Source organism: Sus scrofa, chromosome 6 (genome assembly GCF_054392235.1).
Source record: "Sus scrofa isolate SSC_HxYL_T2T_F1_AM1 chromosome 6, Sscrofa_HxYL_maternal_Yorkshire_Landrace_v2.0, whole genome shotgun sequence".
Lineage (NCBI taxonomy): Eukaryota > Metazoa > Chordata > Mammalia > Artiodactyla > Suidae > Sus > Sus scrofa.
The window spans coordinates 145,752,804-145,779,421 of NC_139388.1; the positions used below are offsets into that span (position 1 = coordinate 145,752,804).

Genomic DNA, 26,618 nt, shown 5'->3' on the forward strand with positions numbered 1-26,618 from the left:
TTTGCCATTTCTTGGGCCGCTCCTGGGGCATAAGGAGGTTCCCAGGCTAGGGGTCGAATCGGAGCTGTAGCCACCGGCCTAGGCCAGAGCCACAGCAACGTGGGATCCAAGCCGCATCTGCAACTACACCACAGCTCACGGCAATGCAGGATCCTTAACCCACTGAGCAAGGCCAGGGACCGAACCCACAACCTCATGGTTCCTAGTCAGATTCGTTAACCACTGCGCCACGACGGGAACTCCTCCATTTTTAGATATTAATTTCAGATCCACCATAAAGAGGGTATGGAGTATTAATTATATGGTAGAGGGTAGTTAGAGGATGGTCAATCTCTGGAAAGGCCAGGCAGTTCATTACTTTGTACACTCATTATTCTATTTCTCTTCCAATCAGTTACCTTTCATTCTTTATTGTAACATTTTATATGGATCAGTAAGCCACAACTTTTGAGTTCCCAAAGTTTCTAAGTTTACTGGCTGGAAGGAAGTAGGAAGTTAAGAACAGAACTTTTTCATTAAGGCTTATATATCATCATGTTGGTTCATGATCAAGAAGGGCTAACCCAAAGGCTTTCACAGAAACCAAAGGCTTAACATGTTAGGGACAAAACATGAAGGATTTTTTTAAACTCTGTCCCCAGAGAGTGGCACAATTTTATTTCCTCAAACTCTTCTCCATTACACCTTATAACTCAAACTCTTAGTTTATCCCTTTTCCCAGCACTAGCTTCACCCATGAGGTAAGCAATACTTTTTACAGAAAATCTTACAGATTTTTTTTTTTTTTTTTTTTTTGCGGAAGTTCTATAAGAAGGACCGAAGGAGTCATAAAAGTAGGCAGATAGGCAGACACCTAAGCACAGAAAGGGATACCTCATGTACTGGGAAGAGAATTGAGTGTAAGAATAGAGATTATAAAGGAGACATAATTGAAATAATGAAAAGTTTACTGCTTATATATATATATATATATTACATGTTGCATGTATTTTATAAACAGAAGAATTGAATGCATTACAAAATTTGCAGGCTCATATACATCTTGTGTTACATTACATGCTATTTGGAATTAAATATTAGAAACAAACATTTGGAATTTGTAAAAAATAAAATAGAACAAAGACAACATATCAAATTTCTAGCATTGTAAATGTGAATATGTGTCCTAAGAGACAATATTTGCCTTTTACTGCTTCATATGACATCTGTATTAGTTTGCTAAAGCTGCCGTAACAAAATACCAGACTAGGTGGATTAAACAACAGAAATTTATATGTGTACAGTTCTAAAAGCTGAAAGTTCAAGATCAAGGTTGGTTCCTTCTGTGGGTGATAAGGAGGGATCTGTTCCAAACTTCTCTCCTTGGCTTATAGATAGCCATCTTTTCCTTATGCCATTGCGTTGTTGTCCCTCTACGCATATGTGTGTCCAAATGTCCTATCCTCTTTTCATAAGGACATCAGTCATATTGGTTTAAGGCTTACCCCAGTGACCTCATTTTAATTTATTTCAAGACTTTCTTTAAATGCCCAATCTACAAATATGGTCACATTCTGAAGCACTGTGGGGAGGAAGGGGGTTCATAATTTATTGTTACATATAAATTTGTGGGGTTATGCAGTTCAGACAATAACATTCAGCAGTGTTAGGCAAAAAGCATTTTTTGAAGAATTAAATTTCTTTCTGGAAACAAAGCACTTTAGATATTAAATGCAGTTTAAAAAAATTACTGGTAGATTAAGTCTTTGACCTTAGTGAAAATTAGGAAAAATATACAGACACACAGGAGTGATATGGCACACAGGATTAGCTCTGCCGATCTAGATAGGCACTGGGCTGTTTTACTTGACAGAGATGACAAGACTGGGGTTTACTCAACAAAAGTCATAGTAGGAACAAAGAAATTCCTATTTTGCAGGTGCAAAAATAAGAATCAAATGTACTAAGAGGCATAAAGCCATCCAATGAGTTATAGGCATTGTGGAAGTGTAAACAATATTTCCTGATAGCCAGCTGAACCTTCTATAACTGCAACTATTGTTACTTGGAGAAGATAGTTTTATTAGGCTACAGCATATGTAGACAAGTGCATTCAGGTAAGTTATAATGCTTTCAAATGGAACATAATAGAGGTTTCACATAGTGCAGACCAAAAACATATGGCTTCATTCAGAAAGACAGTAAATAACACATTGCTAGTAATAGATTCAGCCTGGTCAGAATAGAACCTAGCTGCAAACAACCATATAAACAGTAACAGCCTGTTCTTTTGCAGGCGCTTTCTTTCCATAATTTATCCATTCTGAAGAAGGTGTGTGTGTGTGTTAGAGGCAGGGAGGGCTAGGGAGAAGGAGGGGCAGTTGTTCCCCAGGGTGATATATGGTAAGTTATCTCACTTCTCTTTTTGCAATTTAAATTTTGAAAAGAAAAACAATGATTAAACAGGTCATTGCAGATTGAATCTCTTACTTTCTAGGGAAAATGAGTCTCAGGCCTCCAAATGAAAAGAAGCCAGAAAAGCAGTCACAAAATCCAAAATGTGAAATGGCAGTTAGAAAGGATCTGCTAGGGCTGTACTGAGAGAATATAATCCCTACCCTACAGGAATGGACATGTGTTGTTTTTTTTCACTTTAAAGTGCTTTCCTGGCTCTGTAGACTTTGGGTAACAAAGTCAAGTTAAGTTGTGACCTCACATAACACAGTTGCTGCCCTTTAAATAAACACTATTTGTACTAAAGAACTTATCATAATTTCCGTTTTATTTTTATTAATAATTTTATCAATGAAAATATTATTTTAATTTTATTGGAATTTTTCACAGGAATTTATACAAATCCTTACATTTAATGTTCATAATGGTTCTGTGAGGTAGGTGTGCTTTCTTTGTTCATATGAGGAAAATGATCCCAAGAGAGATTAAAAATATTGTCCCAGGGAGTTCCCTTCATGGCTCAGTGGTTAACAAACCAGAATAGGATCCATGAGGATGCAGGTTGGATCCCTGGCCTTGCTCAGTGAGCTGTGGTATAGGTCACAGATGTGGCTCCTCCATTGCTATGGCTGTGGTGTAGGGTGGCAGCTGTAGCTCCAATTCGACCCAGACCCTCAGAACTTCCATATGCTGTGGGTGCAGCCCTAAAAAAGCAAAGAGAAAAAAAAGATCACAGGAAACCCAGTGCACCTGTTTTGAAGCCCACACTCTTCATCACTTCTTCCTCTATTATTTTTATAAAATGTCTCCTTTTTCTTTCTTTCTTTTTCTGACGAGGGCATTCATATGAGCACGTTTAGAGTTAACTATCAGTGTAGGTTTATTTCCTTAAGATGCTGACTTTAAGAAGGCTCACCATGATTAGATATTTGAATATTATTTGATGACCTCAAGTTGGTGTCATAATTATTTCAGTATTCCTATTAGGCACTGTGTTGCTTTGCTTTTTATCTGCTCAGCAAACATTTTTGCTTGTAAACAATGATCCCAAGGTGTTATGGTAATATCCAACAGAAAATCCTCTAATCTATTTATTTTAACACAGTTCTGCTCCTTTATATGTACTACAGCTATTTTCCAAATATTTTTAGCTTTCTATTCTTATTTATGATGTCCACATGTTACTTAATGATCCTCAAAACAAGCTGGGTATTGAGAAAGCAAAAATATATTTCCCTTTATCTTGGCTTTAAATTTCCTAGCGGCCTGGAAAAAAAGGAGTAACAGTTTATAAGATCATGTATTATAAGATCAAGCAAACTAGGATGCTAGAAGTAGAACTTTTTCTGGTACTAAGATCCACAGTGAATTTCTACCATGAGTCTTCAGTAAGTGGACACATTGGTTATAGTAGTAGGACCTCAGTAACTTTTCTGATAAAAATATGTAATGGGAGTTTTCATATGGCCATCCTTATAAAGCCCCTCAATGAAAACTGATATGATAATGCCAAAGCAAAGTTTAGTAAGGGAAATTTTAATAGGAACCATAATAAAATGATAAAAGGGGAGAGTCTTCTAATATACTAGTTTATTCTGAAAAGGACAAAATCAAATAGTTGAAGAAATGAATTTCCTTCATATAATCCTTTATGAATACTGTTTCTCTGTGTGAAATTGTGATAATAGAAATCAAACTTCTATTCTCTGACCAGACCCTGGAGGATAGAGTGTATTGTTCACAGAGGGCCCTGGGTCACAAAGCTAATATAATAGGAGGATGCTAAAATGGAACTTTCAGCTGAAATCCTAAGGCAACAGACAACATGTGAGTTGTAATTCACATCACCTCTGTGGAATTTCTAAAATATGATTCACTATGAGCCAACCAGAACACTCCTAAAACTCTCCCCCTCCCTGTAGGATTGAAAGGGATCAGGAAAGAAGGATTTTGATGTTATTTTGCAGGAGAAAGACATTATATGCTCCACCTCCTCACAAACATTTGGTATTGTCTTTTTAATTTTGGTCATTTGATTGAGAATATGGTGGTATATCAATATGCTTTGTCTCTAAATTTACATAAAGTAACCACTGTTTGTAGCATAAAATTCTATGGGTTTTAATAAATAACATCTGTGTGTATTCATGACTACTATCAAGATATAAAACAGTTTAAGCACTCTAAGAAATTCCTTCATGTTGCCCTTCTGTCTTCAGCTAGCTTTCTCTTCTCCGACCCCTCACAAAAACTGAACTATTCTTCACATCTATAGTTTTGCTCTTCGTAGAATGTTATATAAATGAACTCATACATGCAGCCATTTGGATCTAGTTTCTCCCATCCAGTAAAATGTATTTGAGATTTATTCATGTTATATGTATATGAATCATTTTATTGGCAAATGGCATTACATTTTATGGATGTACCACAATTTGTTTATTCATTCACCAAAGGTCATTTGAGCTATTTCATTGTTAGTAGTTGTCAATAAAGCTAATATAAACATTGTATACAGAATTTTGTGTAAACATAAGTTTCTATTTCTCTGGGAGTAGAAATTTTTAGGTAACATGGTAAATGAATGTTTAATTTTATGAGAAACTGGCAAACTGTTTTTCAAAGTGACCGTGCCATTTCACATTCCCACCAGCAATGTAGGAGAGCTCCAGGTCCTCTGCTTTCTATCAGCACTAATCAGTGGGTTTGGGGTTTTTTGTTTGTTTTCTTTTGTTTTTTGTCTTAGCATATATACTGTGGATTTAATATATAAACTCATCTTAGTTTTGCTGTTCCTAACTTTCTTAATGACTAATTAATATTTATCACTTTTTGACATATCTGTTTACTACCTGAGTGTTTCCTTTAAAGAAGTACCTATTTAAAACTTTTGTTTATTTCTTTATTAGGTTTCTTTTTTTTTAGTGAGTTTTGAGAATTCCTCATATGTTTTTGATACAAGTCTTTTGTCCAAAATGATTTAGAAAGTTTTCTGCCATGTTGTGGCTTGCCTTTTAATTTAACTAATAGTGTTTTTTATAAAGCAAAGGTTTTATTTAATTTTGATGAAATGCAGTTTATCCATATCTTCTTGTATGTTTTATTCTTTTAGTGTCATAATTAAGAACTTAGCCCAAAACAAGGATTTTTTTCCATTGTTTTCTTCCATAGTATTTACAGTTTTATGATTCACACTTAGGTTTCAGTGATTGTTGACTTAATTTGTATATAAGATGTGAGATTTGGGTTAGAGTGGACAACCTTGCCTTGGTCCTCATTGTAGGGGGGAAGCATTTCCCCTTATATCATTAAGTGTGAGGTTAGATATAGGGTTTTCGCAGAAGTTTTTTCAAGTTGAGAAAGTTCCTTTCACTTCTCAGTTTTCTGAAACATATTGTCTTGAATGAATGCTGAATTTGTTCAGTGATTTATCTGCATCTAGAGATACTTGTCTCATTTTTTGTTTGTTTGTCTGTCTTTTTAGGGTTGTACTGGCAGCATATGGAGGTTCCCAGGCTAGGGGTCAAAACAGAGCTGTAGCGACTGGCCTACACCACAGCCACAGCAACGCCAGATCCAGCTGCATCTGCAGCCTACACCACAGCTCACGGCAATGCCAGATCCTTAACCCACTGAGCAAAACCAGGGATTGAACCTGCATCCTCATGGATACTAGTCAGATTTGTTTCCACTGAGGCATAGCGGGAACTCCTATTGTTCTTAATATAGTGAATTGTTTTGTTTGATTTTTCAGTTGTATCACTAGCCTTTCAATTCTGGGATAAGCCACACTTAGTCATGGTGTATTATATTTTTATATATTAATGGATTTGTTTACTAAAATGTTAAAGTTTTTTGTGTGTCTATGTTCATGATTTTTTTTTCTTTTTGATGTTAATTTTTATATTGAGGTAATGTTAGCCTTATAAAATAATTTGGGGAATTTTCCTTCTTCATTTTAAGAAAGACTTTGTATAAGTCTGGTATTGTTCCTTCCTTAAAATCTTAATAAACATGATTGTGGACTTTTCCATGTAGGAAAATTTTAAGTTACAAATTCAATTTCTTATAATTGAATATGTATTGAATATTCAGATTTTCTATTTATTCTAAGTCAGTTTTAATATTTATATCTTTCAAAGAATGTATCCATTTAACCAAAATTCTTGAGTTAAATGTTAGGTAGCTACTCAATTTTTTCTTATAACTATAATGGTATCTTCTCTTTCACCTCTGATATTGATAACTTGTGTTATTTTACTATTTTTTGTCAGTCCGGCTAAAGCTTTAACTGCTTCAGTGATATTTTAAAAGACTGGCTTTTGGCTTCATTGATTTTCTCTATTGATTCTCCATTTTTAATTTTACTGATTTCTGCTTTTTATTATTTCCATATTTCTATTTACTTTAGGTTTTATTTATTCCTCTTTTTCTAGCTTCTAAGGTTTAAGCTTACAGGATTGATTTTAGATCTTTATTCTTTTTTGGTGGTATTCCACTGTCTTCTGGCATATGCAGTTTCACACTAGTTTCTTTGAATATAATGTTTATTTTGTCATCTCTGGCTGCTTTTTAAATTTTCTCTTTATTGTTTTCAGCAACTTTATTATAATATACTTTTTGAGTGATTTTTATTCATTTTTATCCTGTTTGGAGATTATTAATCTCTGTATTTAACATTTTATTGTATGCATCAAATTTGGAAAAAAATTCAGCCTTTATTTCTTCAAGTATTTTTTTTCTGTCCCCTTTAAGGAACTCCAATATGCATATATGAGAGAAATTGATATTTTCCCTATACCACTGAGGCTCTGTTTGTTTAATTATTTGTATTTTTTCCTCCTTTTGCTTCAGTTTGGATAAATACTAAATAAACTTGCTGTGGCTTTCAAGTTTAATAAAATTTTTCTTCCGTGTCTAGTCTGCCAATTAGTTTCAGCCAATTAATATTTCATTTGTGAGGTTTTGTATTCCTATGTCAAGAATTTTGTTAATTTTTTTCTGTTTTTTATCTTTCCTCATTATACTCACTTTCTTCTTTAAACATAGTTATAATAACTGGCTATTTTAAAATATTTGTCTGATAATTCTATCACCTTTGTCATTTCTAGATCTATTTCTATTGTCTGATTTTTTTCCTAATCATTGTTCACAGCTTCCTGCTTTTTTGAATATATAGTGATTTTTTTTTTCATTGGACACTGGACATTGTGTTGTGACATTGTTGAATGTCTTGATTTTGTCTTATTCCCTTGAAAAGCATTGGACTTTTCTTCTTACGGAAGCTATATTATTTATAGTAACCTTATTACTATATTACTTATAGCTAATTTTGGTCCGTGGAACCCTACTTTTAAGCTTTAAAAAACAGAAGAGTCTTTATTCTAGCTTTTTTTTAGCCCTTCTACTAAAACATAAGCTTCTCAAGTGTCCACTGAATGCTCTGATAATTGCAGAGGCCTTTTCATTCTTGATAGTCAGATATCAGATGTCTCCTCATGTTTTTTGAGCTCTAGGAGTTATTCAGCTTACAAACTCCCCAATTGTTCTTTCCCCAGCTTTTAGAGATTTCTTGCTATGCATGGACAGCCTACTCTTTAGTTATGACAAGGAAACACATGTAACATTACTACAGATGTCTGTATAGGTTCCTTCTCCTTGGAACTCTGCACCGCTAATTCCAGCCCCATTGGTCTGCCTGAATTCCAAACATTTTTTGCTCAACTAAGCAATATTACTGGCCTCTGGTTTTGACTTCTCTGAGCCTACAGTCTGAAAACTTCCCCGAGATAAAAAGTCATGGGGATCAATAGTGGGGCTCATCTTGTATGATTCAAGGATTACAGTCATGTGCTGCCTGTTGTTAAATGTCTGAAAAGAGTTGTTTCATATATTCTATCCGTCTCTCTAATGGTTTATGGGAAAAAGTAAGTCTGGTCTTTGTTCTTAAATTGAACTGGAAGCAGAATTCCAGAGTTATCTTTGCAAAAATACATTATTTTAAAATATTCAAATGTGTCACACCCTTTTACTTACAGCGCTGCAATCATTCCTAGAAGACATACAAGGCCTTCTAGGCTATGAGCTCTGCTTAAAACACTAGTCTTACCTTCATCATTCTCACTTAATTAATGCTCTGGCCTAACTAAACTTTTAGAATTCTTCCTTGAAATTTTGACTATGCAATTATCACAGCATAGCATCCTATATTTACCTCAAATATAGTACTTGCCACTTTATTGAAATTGCCTGCTTATATTTTTGATTCCACAGCAGACTATGCTTTTTGAAATGGAAATCTTAACTTACTGGTCAGTGAGGCTTGCACATCATTATCTATTAAATGGAATGACAGAGGACAAGCAGGAAGGAAAGAAACAATTGATTGTCTGATTTAAGAATTTTCCTTTAATACCGTCTGGTGGTCTATGATAAATATGTAACAAAAAAATCAAAACCTTGACCTTTTTGTTTACTTGTTGCTTTGGTTTGTTTTTGAAACCTCTGCTGCAATCATTTTGGTAGATGACTTCCATAATTTCTTCTGCTCATAAACCTTCCTTTCCATGTTCCTTCAAAGTCCACTGTTTCTATGCTCTAACAACATTTCAAAATGATATTACCTGTTGGATTTATGATATATTATCATGAAAATTATTTGCTTTCAAAGGAATCTCAATTATTTTTCTAAACTTCACTCATTTTTCAGAGGTGTTCATGAACTGGGAAACTTTATAGATTTGACTACATATTTTCTTTTCCTACTGTCTTTGAAAACCATAATTTGTAATTGCAAGAAGAACTGCAAAGTCTAATGAAGAACTGTGGTAGGCAGAATAATGGCCTCCAAAGATGTACATGCCCCAGTCCCTGGAACCTGTGACTATGTAACTATATTAATTTACATGATTAGGAGACTTTGCAGATGTAACTAAGGTTAAGTACTAGAGATGAGGATTTAGCTTAGGTTAAGCAAGCAGACTCCATTTAATCACAGGAGACTTTGAAAGTAGAAGAAGAAGGCAGAAGAGTGGTTCAGAGACATGAACCAGAGAAGAGGCAGTAGAGATTCCAACTGGGAGAGGGACTTGACATTGTTGGCTTGGTAGATGGAGGAGGAGGCCATAGCCAAGGAAGGAGAGTAGCCTCTAGAAGCTGGGACTGGCCTTCCACCAAGGAAATGAAGATCTCAGTACTACAAAACATCACACTGCAGAAAACTTAATTCACTCAACAATCTGAATCTGAAAATAATCAAGTTTCCAGGAAGGAATCCTCCACTGTTGACACTTTGATTTTAGTCCAATTAATTTTATGTCATTAATTATGTTATTAATTTTATGTTATTGCTGTAACAAATTAACACAAAGTTAATGGCTTAAAACAGCACAGATTTATTATTTTATACTTCTCTCAGCCAGAAGCCTGGTACTAGTCTCACCAGATTAAAAGCAAAATACTGACAGGCTGTGTTCCTATTTTTAGTCTTAAAAAAAAAAAAAAATCAATGTCTTCTTGTCAGCTGAGGGTGATTCCCAGTTTCTAGAGACCGCAGCTTTTCTTGGCTCCTGCCCCACTTCCACAGTCATCAAGGTCAGCAGTGGGCACTTGTTGCACTACATCTCTCTGACCCACTCTTCCCTCTTCTTCTTCTGCTCTTCAGGACTCATGCGATTAGGTTGGGCCACCCAATGTGCTCTCCTTATTTCAAGGTACTTAACATCAATCACATCTGCAAAGTCCCTTTTGAATGTGCACTAATAGAATTCCAAACCCCAGTGATTAAGACATGGGTATCTTTGGAGGACCTTTATTCCAGTTACCATAGACCTATGCTGTACTTCTCACCCACAGAACAGTAAAATGATATATATTGTTTTAAACCAGTAGGTTTGTGGCAATTTGTTATGGCAGCCAGAGAAAACCAATGCAAGAGCCAATAGCATCTTGCAGAGATAAATTAAAATCTATAGAGTTCTTTATAGTTCTAAGAGTAAGGGTTACATATACATAACCTAATTTAGTTCGCACAGGGAATAAGCATTTTTGTTATCACAATTTATGATTGAGAAAACTTATATAGAATTTCAATGGTATGTAAATCAGGAAAATAGGTTTTGAAATTCAGAGTTTCATTGGGAAGATATTTGATTTCTTTAATCATGTATATATATATGTGTGTGTGTATGTGTGTATGTATACACACATACACACATGGCACCCAAACAGCAGAATACACATTTTCTTTTTATTTTTCAAAGTTTTATTGAAGTATAGTTGATTTACAATGTTGTGATAATTTCTGCTCTACAATAAAGTCAGTCAGTTATACTTTACACCTTCTTTTCAAGTACATGGGGATCATTCTCTAGGATAGATTACATATTAGGCCACAAAATAAATGTCAGTAAATTTAAGAACATTGAAATCATGTCAGGTATCTTTTCTGACTACAATGATATGAAACTAGAAATTAATTACAACAAGAAAACTGGGAAAAAAAACCACAAACATGTAGAGGCTAAACAACATGCTTTTAAATAACCAATGATAATGAACAAATCAAACTGGAAATCAAAAATACCTGAGACAAATAAAAGTGGAAAAACAGTGTTTCAGTATCTATGGGTTACAGCAAAAGCAGTCAGAGAGGGAAGTTTAGAGCAGTACAGTCCTACTTCAGGAAACAACGAAAATCTCAAATAAACAATCTAATCTTATGCCTAAAGAAACTAGAAAAAGAAGAATAAACCTAAAAGTTAGCATAAGGAAGGAAATACTAAAGATCTGAATGGAAATAAATGAAATGAAGACAAAAAAATCAATAGAAATGGTCAATGAAATTAAGAACTGGTACTTTGAAAAGATAAGCAAAATTGATAAACTTTTAGCCAACCTTATCAAGAAAAGACAAGCCCCCCCCAAAAAAGTCAGAAGTTAAAGAGAGAAGGTTATATCCAAAACCATATGAATACAATGAATTATATGATTACTATAATTATAAGCTAACAAATTGAACAATCTAGAAGAAATGGATAAATTCATAGACACATACTGTTTTCTAAAACTGAATCATAAAGAAATGGAAAATCTGAACAGATCAATCACTAGTAATGAAATGGAATCTATAATCAAAAAACTCCCAACAAAAATCCAGGACCAAACAACTTCACAGGTGTATTCTACCAAACATTCAAAGAAGAATTAATTCTTCTCAAATTATTTGAAAAATTGATTCACCACATTTACAAAGCAAAGGATAAAGGTAATATGATCATCTCAATCAATGCAGAAAATGCATTAGACAAAATTCAACATCATTTATGTTAAAAAAATATCTTAAGATGGTTATAGAGAAAACATACCTCAACAAATGAAGGTCACACTTTACAGTCACACAGCTAATATAATACTCAGTGATGAAAAGCTAAAAACATTTCCTCTAAGATCAGAAACAAGACAAGGATGTTCAGTCCTCCCATTGTTATTCAACATAACATTGGAAGTCCTAGCCATAGTAATCTGACAAGAAAAAGAGATAAAGGGTATCAAAATTAGAAATGAAGAAGTAAAATTGTCACTATGCACAGATGACATGATACTATATAGAAACCCTAAAGGCTGCACCAAAAAAAAAAAAAAAAAAAAAAAACTATTAGTAAATTAGTAAAAAAGTTCAGTAAATATTCAGGATACAAAATCACTATAACATTGACCTTTATTGGTGCAGGGCTTGGGGGTGTTGACTCTCCGCACAATAAAAAATAAAAAATCTATACAGTTGGCCCTTCCTATTCAAGGTTCCACATTTGTGGATTTAACCAATCCCAGATTGTGTACTACTCTAGTAAGTATTTATTTTTTAAATTTCACATATGTTGGTCCTAGGCAGTTCAAACCTGGGTTGTTCTATTGTATTTTTATACACTGATAATGAACTATCAGAATGAGAAATTAAGAAAGCAATCCCATTTACATTTGCATCAATAAGATCTAAATACTTAGGAATAAATTTAACAATAAATTTAACTAAGCAAGTGTAAGATCTCTACCCTGAAAAATACAAGATATTTTGGTGGAAGAAATCAAAGGAGACAGCAATAAATGGACAGATATGTCATGCTCATGGTAGTCAACAGAGGTGAGGGAGGTGGGAGGTTGGGCAAAATAGATGAAAAGTACTACGAAGTACAAACTTCTAAATATAAATAAGTCATGGGAATGTAATTTATAGCATAAGGAATATAGTCAATAATATTGTATAATTTTGTATAGTGTCAGATGGCTATTAAATTTATCTAGGTGATCAATGTGTAAAGTATATAAATATCAAATCATGTTATGAATGTGAAACCCATATAACATTGTATGTCAACTATACTTCACTAAAAAATTAAAAGGGGAAAATAAGTAATACCAAGCATGTATATGCCTTATAACATTAGTGCAGGCTTTTTTTGTTTTTGTTTTTTTTTTTTTGAAGAAAGGAAAGAAGTAAGTCAAGGAGATTAAGTTGTCCTTGGGATTTCAGGCAGAGATAAAGTGACTCTAACATGAGATCAACCTTCATTTTCATCTATAGATCCACAAAGCAGATATATTTTCTGATCACCTGTAGTGGTATGGGGACTGAACTGGTCATTGCCATTAATACCTCTGAGTGACCACTTTCTTTTCACTTCTGATTCCAATTGAGTATCATATTAAGACAGAAATATCAATCCTTGACTATAATAACCTCTAACCACAGAAACAATATTTATCTACACCAGCCTCCCTGCTATGCCTAATCCTGTGCATTGTAACAACAACTAATTTCCTATGATGTGTCACACATTATTCTAAGCACTTTATTTGCATTAACCCATTTAATCCTCACCTTTACCATATACGGCAGGTTCTGTTATCCTCACACATCACAGATGAGTAAACTAAAGGTCAAGTACCTTGCATAAGGTCACAAAGCTTGTAAGTGGCAGAGCTGGGAATTGAAGCCAGATAGACTAGTTCTAGAACCTACATCCCTAACCACTTGTATGGTACAGTGCATAGAAGGGATCCTTGCATGATACTGAATATACTGGTTGATAACATGCTGACAGGAAATAATTACAATCATAAATGTAAATGAATCATTCAAAGAATACTTTAAAAATTCAACTGCAAAGTACTATTTAGTAATGTATGTCCATGAGGACCTAACAAAATATATTCCTACAGGGCAGCCTTGAAAAGTGGGTTGACTGTTTGTGAACAAGTGTTTTGGGAAATGATTGAAATGACTCTACGAATCAGTATGAAGACATCAGCATATCATCTGAGTGTGTGTATTCAGAGATCAGTAACTAAGACACTGGTGCTTCTAGAAGATGTGTGAGAATTACCTAGGAGGTAAAATTGACAGGACACAGTGACTGGTGGATTTTTGGACTGAGACAAAAGGAGCTGTCAAAAAGAATGCTAAGATTTTTGGCCTTGAGCATCTGGGTGATGGTTGAAGCACTCACTAGCCTTGGAACTCAGGAGGAGTTGCAGGAATGGCGTTATGGTTTTGGTGTTTTGATTTTGAGATGCCTGTGAGACATCTAAGTAGAGACGTCCAGCTAAGTAAATGTGTCCAAGATTCAGGATATAGGTATGAACTAAATAAATCAATCCGAGACTTATATAGATAATAATGAAATTAAACTGAATGATAAGATCCCTTGAATATTGAAAAGTTTACTGAATGAAGAAAAAAGAGGTCATAGGGTAGAAGCGATATTTGGGAGATATGAAGATGTGAAGGGTTTTGGAAAAATGAAAAGAAATGGCCAGTGAGGCAAGAGGAACATTAGTGAAGGACAATGTACTAAAAAAATTAAGGGAAGAGAGATTTATTTTGTCATATATTTTTCTGAAGCATATTAGCACTTTGTAGAAATATAGTGTTGCTGCTAACAATTTTCACATGCTTTACCAAGCCATAAAGCCAAATCTCTATATCATTTAGTGGCCAAAGTAGAACTCTTTCTGGCCAGGTTCTTATCAGACATCAATCTGAGAGATATGTTATAAAGCATAACTACATCCTATTTTTCAACTTTCTCTTTGAAGACGATGATAATAGTGGCATCATTGAAAGCTTGTGAATTTCTTCAGTGCTCTATTTTTCCGTGAAAAGTCTATCCATGACTGGAAGAGACTAAACACAAAAGGAAACTACTATTTAGATCACAAGCAGTACTGATCTTTTTCCCTCAAAATTGTATTTAAAGTTTTTGTTAGTCTTCATAATCTTAAAAAGGACCTATGATAACGGTAGAGTGTTTTCTCACCACTGCTATCTCTATCACTTCAGAAAGTCAGCAAGGATGACAACTGTTTAAAGTTCTTTCCCTTCCCTTCGACTCTGAAAGAGAAGAGGCAACATCTTCAAATATAAGCATTTACTTCAGTTTAGATTCTTTGTGCAGTATCATTATAGGACTTTATTAATTCATTATCAATGTATGCACTTATTTATTCAAAAATTACTTTCCAAGTATATTACTGTTTCAAGTGCTGTGCTAGAGCTGGGGACACAGAAATAAACGAAACAAAAATTGTTGCTGCCCTCATGGAGCAAGGTTAAACCTGTGACTAGAAGAAGGCCACCAAATCACAATGGTTTATGTCTAATCAATATCTATAATTGGTACCGAAAGAAATAAAAATATTATACAATGTTTTATATGACATCTAGATTTATAAGGAGTACCCTGGGGTAGTACATAACTCTCATAAACATCATAATCTTGGAGTTCCCAGCGTGGCTCAGTGGTTAACGAATCCAACTAGGAACCATGAGTTGCAGGTTCAATCCCTGGCCTCACTCAGTGTGTTAAAGATCCTGTGTTGCTGTGGCTCTGGCGTAGGCTGCTGGCTACAGCTCCAATTAGACTCCTAGCCTGCGAACCTCCATATGCTGCAGGCGTGGCCCTGGAAAAGACCAAAAAAAAAAAAAAAAAAAAAAAAAAAGTCTTGGCATTGGTGATGTTGCAGAGTTGCTAACTCCCTCTATCCCTTTGACCTTGGCTTTTCCCCTCCGTTTGGGGGGTAAGGTGAGTTAGATTACAGGAACTGAAGTGGTCTTCTTTACATTTTAATGTACTCTACTCAAATCCTCTCTCCTTGCTAGGGGAGTAATGGGAATAGAGGAAGAGCCTAACAGGTGTCTAAGGACAGGATTGATTTCTATGGGTCTAAAACTAGGTAAAGAATTACTACTCATGAAAACTGAGGACAACAAAAGCCAAAGAGACAGCCACTCAAATTATAGATAACTAGTGCACTCCAGGGCATAAATTCTAAGCAAAGAAACTCCAAATTTCAAATCTGGAATTCATCTAGGGTAAGATTAGGCTGAGAACAGAGAAAGGTGAGTTTAGATAGAAACAGAACTATATTTGTGTAAAAACAAGAACCTACTTAGAGCACACTTCTGAGAAGTGCTAATGCCTGGTGAATCAAAGTAACAGGAGGGCTCAACAGGATGGCTTAAAGTATCAGAAACCCAGTGAGGGAAATAAAGATATTGACCATGCATTTATGCTTTGTTTTTTCTAAGTGTCTTTATATGTGTCATATTATCAATAGCTAGTATTGACGATATCATGCATTCGCTGGCTCTGTGGGTATTGATTTATGCATGCGTAAACATCTACTGGTAATTCTAGTAGATATAAATGAAGACATCATTCTCTGGTGGAGTTGGAGGAGGATCCCTAAATTTGGTTACGTAGATTGTGCAGTGAAGTCTAGGACAAACATTCAGTTGATCTAAATGGTATTCTCTGGAGTCGAATGAAGTAATGGTTTTGGTATTGGTAATATTTTGTCATACAGTTTCTTACAGATTCTATCAATCTTCAGCACTTGGGAGAAAAAAAATGCTTCTTTTTAAATCTCTGAAACCTATTATTTCTCTTTTTCATTATACTTTTAGATTTCTAGTAGACATACAAATCTAATGTGTTTGTTTTTTTTCTTTAAACAACAACATACACTCATATACACCATATTTAATTATTTAAGAGTTTGTTTATAGCAGATTATCCCAGTAGGCTATAATATATGCTTGTTATAAAAAATGAATATTGGGTGATATTACTTTTTAAAATTATGTCAGTATACAAAAATGAGAATATAATATTTTCATACTGAAAATAAGTTAGACCCAAATAAGTTTTGTTTTTACAGAATTTCACAATATTGTGCCTTTTCACTTGTGATTGGCTGCATTTTGTACTGTGCAACTGAGTTATTTAATTCCAACATGGCACATCAATTTACCCCATATTTTAATTTCTGTTTAATCCCCCTTACTTTATAATTCATGCTGTATTTTCTAAATTCTAAATTCTTGGATGTGAATAAGGATTTTGTCCTCCCTATACCTTTTACAGACACATTTAAGCCAGATTATCTTCATTGCAATGGTGAAAAATAAGAGAAAAATAAGGAAACAATAGAAAATCAATATTTTATTAGTGACTTGAAGTCAGATAAAGGCACCAGGGACAAATAAAATGATTATAAATCAGATTTTAAGAATATGAACTTGAAGACAACTTTTGCTTTTGTAAGCTTACCTCTATAAACCGACAGTAGCATATCAGCCAACCATCAGAAATATAACTCCTCTATCTACAAATTGTGATCAGCCAGATATTGGAGAAATGATTTAATCATATATTCTAAACACTGCAGTTTTCAATTAGCAAAGTCATAGTTACCTGGAGGGCAATTAAGATACCCAGACAAGGGAACCCACAGGAAAAAAATTTTAATTGACCCAAATATTATATTTGAAGCTCCATAACTAGACTTCATTTTTGTTTTATTCATAAAAATTGAATCTTCTTCCTAGTTGTCTAATTTCTACATCATTACAATAATTTTTAGCCAAAGAGTAAGATGAAACTATAAGGCTGAGTGTTGAAAACAGACCATTAGCAGAATCATTGTTTCTTTTTCCAATTCTCTTTGGTATGCAATGACATGCAATTTTTTTTTCTCTTTTTACAGCCACTCCTGCGGTGTACAATAGCTCTCAGACCAGGGGTCAAATTGGAGCTGCAGCTGTGGCCCCACCACAGTCACAGCAACATGGGATCCAAGCCATATCTGTGACCTACACCATAGCTTGCAGTTATGCCGGATCCTTTAACCTTTTGAGTGAGGCCAGGGATCAAACCCACTTCCTCACAGAGATAGTATCAGGTTCTTAACCCACTGAGACGCAATGGGAACTCCCTAATGTGAGGGAGGGAGAAGGTCCGTCCCCCCGAAATTCACACAGGCACATTTTTCCTCTGCCAAATCTCTAATAATGAGGTTCCTTCCTCCCATAAGATACTTTACTTTCAAATAAAAATTCCAGTATTTTAGAAAGGAGTCTTTTTTTTTCAACAATATTCTTTTATCTGTGTTATGTTTATTTTTAATCTACTGTCATTTTTAGTCAAACAGAATGTTTTCCCTGGAATATTAAAAAGATAAAAGTAATTCAGTTTGTTTTTACAACCACTTATATCTTAGTTTGAGAATCATGAAGTTTTTTCTGAGGTTTATTAGATGGGTTACCTATAGTATATATAGTGTAGTATATATAGCGTACCACCTTTAGAAACCTTAATAATTACAGAAACTGAAATATGGCAGCAGTTTAATATACCTCCATACTCTTATCAAGCCTCCTGGCTTGAAACCTAGAGACTGTGTGTGAGATTTCCCCAAAAGAAAAGTAACATTTAGTTAGGTTAAGTGTCAAGTTGCTAGCTTACGCTGTATAAAAGTCAATATGTACCAAGTCATATTAGTGAATTTCATCTACACTGCTAGGAGGTTGTTGAACTCAATTACAGAAATGTGCAGAGCTTGATTTGAAGTGTGAGGAGGTTAGGAGACCACAATCAATTAAAAAGAACACATGTATATCCTGTTCTGGGGAAACAGTTGTTACAGTATCCCTTGTTCAGTTTCTGCTTTTTTCTCTGACTTCACCTCTGAACATAAGAGAACAAAAGATTTAATAATTCCCCAGTTCCGTTTGGAATTGTTTTTTCAGCAATATCCAACATGAAGACATGAGATTGTTGTTTTACCTGAATGAAGCCTCAGGCAGCTACAATTAAACATGCTGTACCTTTTTTTTTTTTTTCCTGTGTAGCAAAGCCATTTGAAAATGGACAATATTTGGACATTTATGGAATTACAAGGGACCAGGCTGGAGAATACGAATGCAGTGCAGAAAATGATGTGTCATTCCCAGATGTGAAAAAAGTGAAAGTTGTCGTAAACTGTAAGTCCCATCATCTTTTACCAATATAACTTCAAAGAAAAGATAAAAGGCCTGAAAAATAATGTCTGGAATGTATGTTGCTATTTTTAAGAGGTGATCTATTGATAATTACTACCCATTGACAGTGAAAATGTTTACATGTTAGAAAATTGATCAGATTGCTTTACGTAACATCAATTGCCCCAAGTAATTCCACTATAATTCAGGTTAATGTGTGGATGGCAATGGTTCCAATATTATCCTAGTTGTTGGCATTCTAAACTGTGGTGCCCTTATCTCTACAGCATCTTAGACTCATGGCGTTTGCTCCATTTTCATGAGTTTCATTTAGAGTGTATTCTGACTAAATTAAAATGTGGAACTTCCAATACACCCAATGGATATGAAGTGTGCTATTCTGTACTTAAGGAGAAGAGCTGTACTGTGATGCGCTTATTATTTAGGTATTTAGTTACATTGAGTTTGAACAGTTTTGAGAAAATGAAGAAGTCATTTTCCTGTGAAAATCATTATTAGGAAATTAAAGTATTAAGAGATACCGGCAAAACCATCAATACCATTATGTTACACCCTTTCTTGTACCTCCTGTGTGGCTTGCAGCGTAACTACTCAGCATTGCTACACCCTTTCTTTAAATGCATCTCAAAACACTGATGAAAGACTTTTTTTATTAATATCCTATTTCTTATTTTATGATCTCAACAGCAATGACTGCAATAGTCTTCACTTTTTGAAAAATACTCCCTTAGTCTTTCTATCAAAAACTTTTAAATTGTTTAACTTACATACTTTGGGGATAATAGTATTTTACCAAAAGTGTTTTTAAGCTACAGCTTCCAAATTTTCTCCTCCCATTTATGCATTTTTCTATACATGGCCTTTGCTAATAATGAGTACATATTATTGTACCATAGATCAGAAGAAACTGTTGCAAAAATATCCCCAAACTAGCCAATTTTTTCATATTACTATGAATATTTCAGTCTCATGGGTCAAAAAATAACTATCAAAATACACTAAGCAGTTGAGTGTCTGCCAGGGCAAATTATTGCTACCAACTAACATTTGTCAGTGATTAAGCTGTACATGTGGGGTTGAGGCTGAACAAAGGAGCGTAATACCAGAAGGAGGAAGTTTCTGGAGTAGTTTCTTATATGACATTCTGAGACATACTTCAGTAGGTTTATCCAAGAAAACTTACTAATGGAAAATTTCTGTGCCACACGAGCCCTAAGGAATCAAAATCTTTGGGGCATATGGCCTGGAAATATGCAGTTATGATACATTACCTTTAAATCTCAGGGCAGCTGTTGCAGAGGGTTACTGCTTATCCCTCTGAATGCTCTGAAATAAGAGGTAATAAGCAAATAAAAAGTCCTGATTATTTTGTCACTAATCATTCTTATCTGAATATGAGTCTACTGATGTTATTGTTGGAGGGTTAGGAAGAGAGGTGAGAAATGGGACTAATAAGAAAGTACTATTTTTAGCAATAGACACTAAGAAAAGGCAGAGTCAATCTGTAAAATAAGCATGGCCCTTAGCCTGGCAATGCAGCCCACTCTCAAACACCAAGAACCAATAGATCTGTAATGATGTCTCCAGTGGGGATACAATTGAAAATTCATCTGCTGTGTGGATTTTCATGGGTCTATATATACTCCATGTATAATCCACTTTTTTTTTTGCATTCACACTTTCTTTTTTATCCTTTTTATTTCTCTGACTTTAATTCTTTGTCACTTATAATTTAATCTGATTCTCTTTTTTTATGAACAAGTGGGCACTTTAGACTAGTAAAGGCCAACTTTACTAGGATGCAGATATTTGGAGAAAAATTGGATTGGAAGAAAGACACACCAACCAGTGAGTCATCATCTAAAGGATCTGTGTGAAGAAAGAACCCATAGATAAAGCAGAAAGACAGAAACTGGAGAACAGATGTCAAGAACTATGAAGGATCTGCCATAGTTTCATGGGTTCTGGCAGAAGACAGAGACAAAGGGCAGTTTATTACTCATAGCAATAACAGTAGCCACAGTATTGTCATTTTCTTGCATCAGTTCCCCAAGCCCCAACTACTGCAGGGTGATATGATGAGGGCTCGATGACACCTAGACATACAGTGGGTTTATGTCATAGCTGAGGCTCCATGAGCTTAGGAAAGTCGTATTTTTTATAATGGCAGCAAGCAAACCTGCCTTTTGCCATAGAGGGAGAAATTATCTTTGTTATAGTGGACTGTAAACAAACCTGCCCTTTGCTGCAAAGAACTACTTCTTGTGTCTTCCAAGACTGTTCTCTATACAAACATCCTTGAAAAGATTGTCAGGAACAAAAGCTGTCTATGTCTCTGCTTCACAAGATGGTCAGAAACACAGACCCATGGAAAATCATCTTCCAACACCAAATGGGAGCAGCAAAGTTTGAAGCAGAGTTTAGAGACATCCTTTCAGCTGAAAAGGGTACTTCATTGGTTTTGTAGGGTGGCAGACACCTAAAAATAGGTAGCAAAGAAGATGTTATTAACTAACTTTAAAAAGGAAGACAGGAAGGAAAAGGGGAGAGTGAAAAAAAAAGTTAAGGAGGTGCTTTTTAAATCGTAACCCAGACTATGTTTTTTAAGAATTAATTTCAGTGAGATAAAGTGCAGTCTTAAGTGGACATATTGGTGCCAATGCAATATTAAAAATATTAAGAAAATGGACTTAACTAGATTTTGAAAAGAGTTTCAATCAATTTTTTTTCTGCTTCTTTGCAAGTTATACCTTTGGTATCTCACATTTTCTTAAATATACCATGAAGAATTTGTATTTAATAATGATTGGGCACTTAAATTTAAATCTCTTCAATCAATATTTCATGTATGTTTGTTCAGATTTCCGGTCAAGGCCTAAATTTTCCCTTAGTTTGGAACAGTTTTAGCACACATATACCAATGACATCCAAGCCGTGTAGGTGTATTTGTATATGTTACTGGTCATGAAGAAATTTGTAAAGTGTTAATTTTGTTAATTTATCCCTTTAGAAGTCAAAAATTGAACTCTATCTGTAGATTTTACTGAGCTGATTTCCCAAAGGAAATTAGCCAAAACCTGCTGAACAAACTTTAGTTTGTCAAAGCCCCAAACTGAGCACAGTTCTCAGTTACCAGCACAGAACTTCATGTCCCCTGATAACTGAAGATTCCCTGAAGATAGAATTATGCCAGGTTCAAGGCAGCCTTCTTTTCATGGTTATTAATCAATATTGATTGTGCATATAAAATTTTGGTAGCTTTGTGAGTTATAATTGGAAGAGAAACTTTGTCCCTGTTCCCAAATGGGGTTCAAGATGAAAAGTAATAAATTTTCATAAGCTATGGTAAATTCAGTTATGCAGAGAGTCATTTTGAGAAAGAGATTCAGGTTTCCTGCAAGTTAGAAATGTTTAATGTTTCACTATTCACACTATTTATCTAATACATCTTCCATATATATATATATATATATTCATTTTAATTGAATATAAGTTTAGTGAAATTATTGGTACATTTGACTTATTTTTGTATAGATTGAGCTGGTTTCTTGATTGAATAAATAAGTTCATTTTGAGTTATTTATAGGAAGCCTTACTATAGATAGGAAGACATTTGTGGACTAGTAAGATTTTATGCAAAAGCTTGTTTTGGGGTAAGGAGGTTTTGTAGGTGATTATTCTCCTTGTCTTTATCTGTATTTTCTTTTATTCATATATATATATATATATATATATATGTTATAATAGATTCATGTATAGTTCATATTATACAGTGATAGTAGATACCTGAATATATATTTCTTTATATATATATTAGTATATATGTATATATACACACCTACATACAATTTGAAAAGAAATATATATACATATTACATATTTATTTCATCTTTCTTTCTTTCCCTTTTTTTGTCTTTTTAGGGTAGCACCCATGGCATATGGGAGTTCCCAGGCCAGTATATTTCTTTTCAAATTGAAAAAGAAACTAAAAAATAAAAATGAATCATGACAGTTATCATAAGCAGAGCTTGAGAGATTAATGTACATATATACACATAAAAAGAGAGAAAAAAATTGAACCAGTTGATGATCTAAGCCAGAGGGAGCTAGTAGATTAGAGTTGGACAGAGTCTCTGTTTTATATGCATTTGTGTTCCATCTCTGGATGCTGGTCTCATAATTTGTATTGTTAATTAAAGAGTGGAAAAATAAGTGTCCAGAAAGACCATGGATTCAATTAAATTGGGAAGAACAGGAAAAGAAAGACCAGAGTCGAGGAAATCAGAAAATTTGATTCATGAAAGTCAAAGCTAGAATCTAGAAAATGTAGATGGAATCACTGACTAATCAGGTAACAAAGATCTCTATAGGGAAGCAGAATCCCAGATACTAGACATCAGGAAAGCCTATTAAGACCTAGCCCTTCAAAATGAATACCGCTGCGGGCAAAGCTCTCTGATCTTATGATAGGCTGTTTGTTCTCCACCCTATTTATATGTATTTTTCCAGTTAAGAGAAGTGTTTTAGAAATGTGGGCCTTGTGTTCCAATATAACTTATTTGAATCCTTGTTCTGTGATCTGCAGGGCTTTGAGACTTTGGGAAAACATTTTACCTAGGTCTCAATTTCTAATTCTGTAAATTTGGGACACTAATAGGTAGTCTTCAGGGTCTGGGTAAGGATTCAATGAGACAGTATACATACAACACCTATCACAGTGGCTGGCCCACCATAGGCAACTAAAAAAAAAAATCTTTCTCTCTGTATATATTTACTATAGAATGTAAGCTGTATCTCATAAGGGATCTTCCTTTCCTTTGTACAAAGATATGTTCCTATCACATGGAGCAGCACCTGGTTCATAGGAGGCATCCCCAAAATATTTGTTGAATGAATGAATTATTTAAGATTAGTATTCTCCAAGTGAATTATTCCACTAGGCAAAACAAGGAAGAGATGTTAGGTTTCTACAAAATTATTTTTTTTTTGGTACTAAGACAGTAAGTAAATGATATGTTGACTGACTTATTTCCCATACCATTATTTTAACCAAATTTTTCAGATGGATTCATCAAAGATAACCTGCCATTTATATCGTGCTTCCACCCAGAAAGAGGAAGCATTAACTCCATTTTTTTTTACAGACACAAAAATTGAAGTTTGATGAGATTAAAATTTTTTAATTTTCAAGAACAAAAAGACATGAATAAAGGAAAGTATCAATTAACCAGAAAAAATATAGAGTCAACCAGATTAAGGTAAAAAAATATAGTCAACTAGACTTATTTTACTTTTCACTTATGGCATTCATCACTGTATTTGGTATCAGAAATTATTTTGCACACACAATTTTCAATAAAATAAAATTGAATAATGCTTCCTATGGTCAAACAGTAAAGATATTTTTGGGTGCACTGTGAACTAAGTTTTTATCCAATAAATCACAAGCACATATTTATGCATTATTTTGCATCTTATACATATTCATTTATGCAAATATGCACTTTATCTTCCAATATAACTAGCTCCAAACATGTGGAATTGAATGTACCAATTAGTATAACTTAGTAGAATTGTATCAAAGCCTGAAATGAGGGGACACCAGGAAGAGGTAGAAGGAGGAGGAGGTTTCTAGAGAAATAACCAGTTTTCTTAGGCTAGGCATAAAGCCTTCTCTAAAACCTTGGGCAAGTTAGGAAGACATGTCAGACTTGAGACTAGAAGAAATTGCAGGTGGCAAGTAGATATCACCTTAAATAATGAGAAAAGCCCAGCATTCAGAGCTGCAGTGGGGCAGAGATTGTACCCTGGGACTGGAAGAAAAATTGAGAGTATTGTTCAAATTCACAATTATCACCTTAGCTTTTATTTCTGATTCCATTTTGTGCCTATACCTTTACTTTCCATCTTTTACATCTGCTTATAATTTATGCTACTCTCCTGTTTTTTTTAATATATATTTCTTGATAGCTAATTAACACATCTGCAAAAACTCAGGACATAAAAAACACATATTGTTTTTCTTCTAATTAAAGTACTGCCGTTTCTAGAGTAACAGTGAAGCACTTCATTAAATCTATGTTTGTCTATATATTTATTTACCTATTTACTTACTGCTCACCATGATACTATAAAGGTCTTAGGGCCCAGGGATAGCAGTCTTCAGGCAGTTCACCAAAACCAGGAGAGGGAAAAGACAAAAGAAACAGGAAGTTATAGTGTGGCAAGTGCTTTGATAAACCAATCATAACTTGCTGTGCTAGGCTATCAGAAAGATACCAAACACAGCCTTGGGATATCAATGAAAGCTTCCAAGAGCCCTTGGCCCTGGTGGTATCTGAAGGATAATATTGCATTTGACAGATACTATTAAAAAAAAAAAAATCCAATCCCACGTTGCTGTGGCTGTGTGTAGGCCAGCAGCTGTAGCTCCAATTTGACCTGAGCCTGGGAATCTCCATATGCCACGAGTGTGGCCCTAAAAAGACCAAAAAAATAAAATAAAATAAAATAAAATAAATTAAAAAAGAAGAAAAGAAAAAAGGAGTTCTTGTCGTGGTACAGCGGAAACAAATCTGACTAGGAACCAGGAGGTCATGGGTTTGATCCCTGGCCTTGCTCAGTGGATTAAGGATCCAGTGTTGCTGTGGCTGTGGCAGAGGCCAGTGGCTCCAGCTCAGATTAGACCCCTAGCCTGGGAACCTCCATATGGCACAGGTTCGGCCCTAGAAAGAGACAAAAAGACAAAAAAAAAAAAAAAAAAAAAAAAAGAAAAGAGAGGAAGGAAGGAAGGAAAGCAAGCTAGGTCTCCATGACAGAAGCAGCAGCATTTGCTTAACCCCATACAAGTTAGGGGATAAGGCACTGCCTGATTGAAAGGCTGCCCGAGCTGGCAGAGACTAAAAAGGGAAACAGAAAGGAGGGTGGGAAGAGGAAGGCGGGGCAAGATTCAATGGGAGTTCATGAATTTTCATAGTCAGGCATAGATCCCCTGCTTCACAATCAAAGAAGAATAACTTTAAGATGATAAAACTGTTCAGAGATACCTCTGAATATTAAAGGACTATATTTAAATATTTTTATTTCCTACATCCATGGATTGTATTTGGAAGATTTCTGTTTTGTCATGGCAAGGGCAAAGGGAAGAATTAAAATGACAATATTGAGAACAATAACTGCAGCAAAAAGACATATGAGGAGCTAAGAAATTCGAAGAAAAATCCCTGTAGGTATTGGACATTGGATATTAGAAACATACGGATAATAACCCAGAAAACATTTTTAAATAAAACATTTCTCCACAATAGAACAACATAAGTATCTGTGAATTAAACCTTTCCTTTTCACTTGGGGACTTTCATGGTATAAAAAGTTCAGATTTAATTCTACGGTTTATATAATCCCTCAGTTGAAGCAAAACTGTGTTATTAAACATGCAGTTAAGGAATACATGATTTCTTCTATTGAGGGAAACATAATTGGTCCTTTGTTTTAAATCTAAGACTTACACTTCAATTAATGACTAGTTTGCCAAGGCTATTTTTACTTAATGAGTTTGTTACCCGATTTAACTTAAATGTATTCTTCCATGCTTTTATGGAGGTTTTGAGAGGAGTTTTAGTGTTAAGGGTCTATGAGTGATCTTTTACCCTTTTGTTCATAGAAAATCAAAATGCATCTGCAGTAACCAAGTATGTGCATTTTTATTACTTCCCTTTTTTTCTAAAAATGAAATGTGAAATAGTTCTCTTGTTTTTTTCTAGATCAGAGTCTGTGTTTATTTTGTTTGTTTGAGGCTTTTCCTAGGTTGGCGTTTATCACTTCAGGAAAAAAAAAAATATCA

General features: G+C 34.5%; 1 protein-coding gene across 3 annotated transcripts in view; it reads left to right on the top strand.

The window, feature by feature from the left end:
• The window catches only part of NEGR1 (neuronal growth regulator 1), an 865,843-nt gene that overhangs the window by 536,540 nt on the left and 302,685 nt on the right, over window positions 1–26,618 (top strand). For all 3 annotated transcript variants that reach the window (XR_014807971.1, XM_084964694.1, XM_021097756.2), the window contains exon 4: window positions 18,626–18,757. Coding sequence is in view for 2 of the 3 variants with exons in the window: in XM_084964694.1 (XP_084820820.1) it covers window positions 18,626–18,757 (132 nt within the window). In the remaining variant the exon portion in view is untranslated. The remainder of the gene's footprint in view (window positions 1–18,625; window positions 18,758–26,618) is intronic.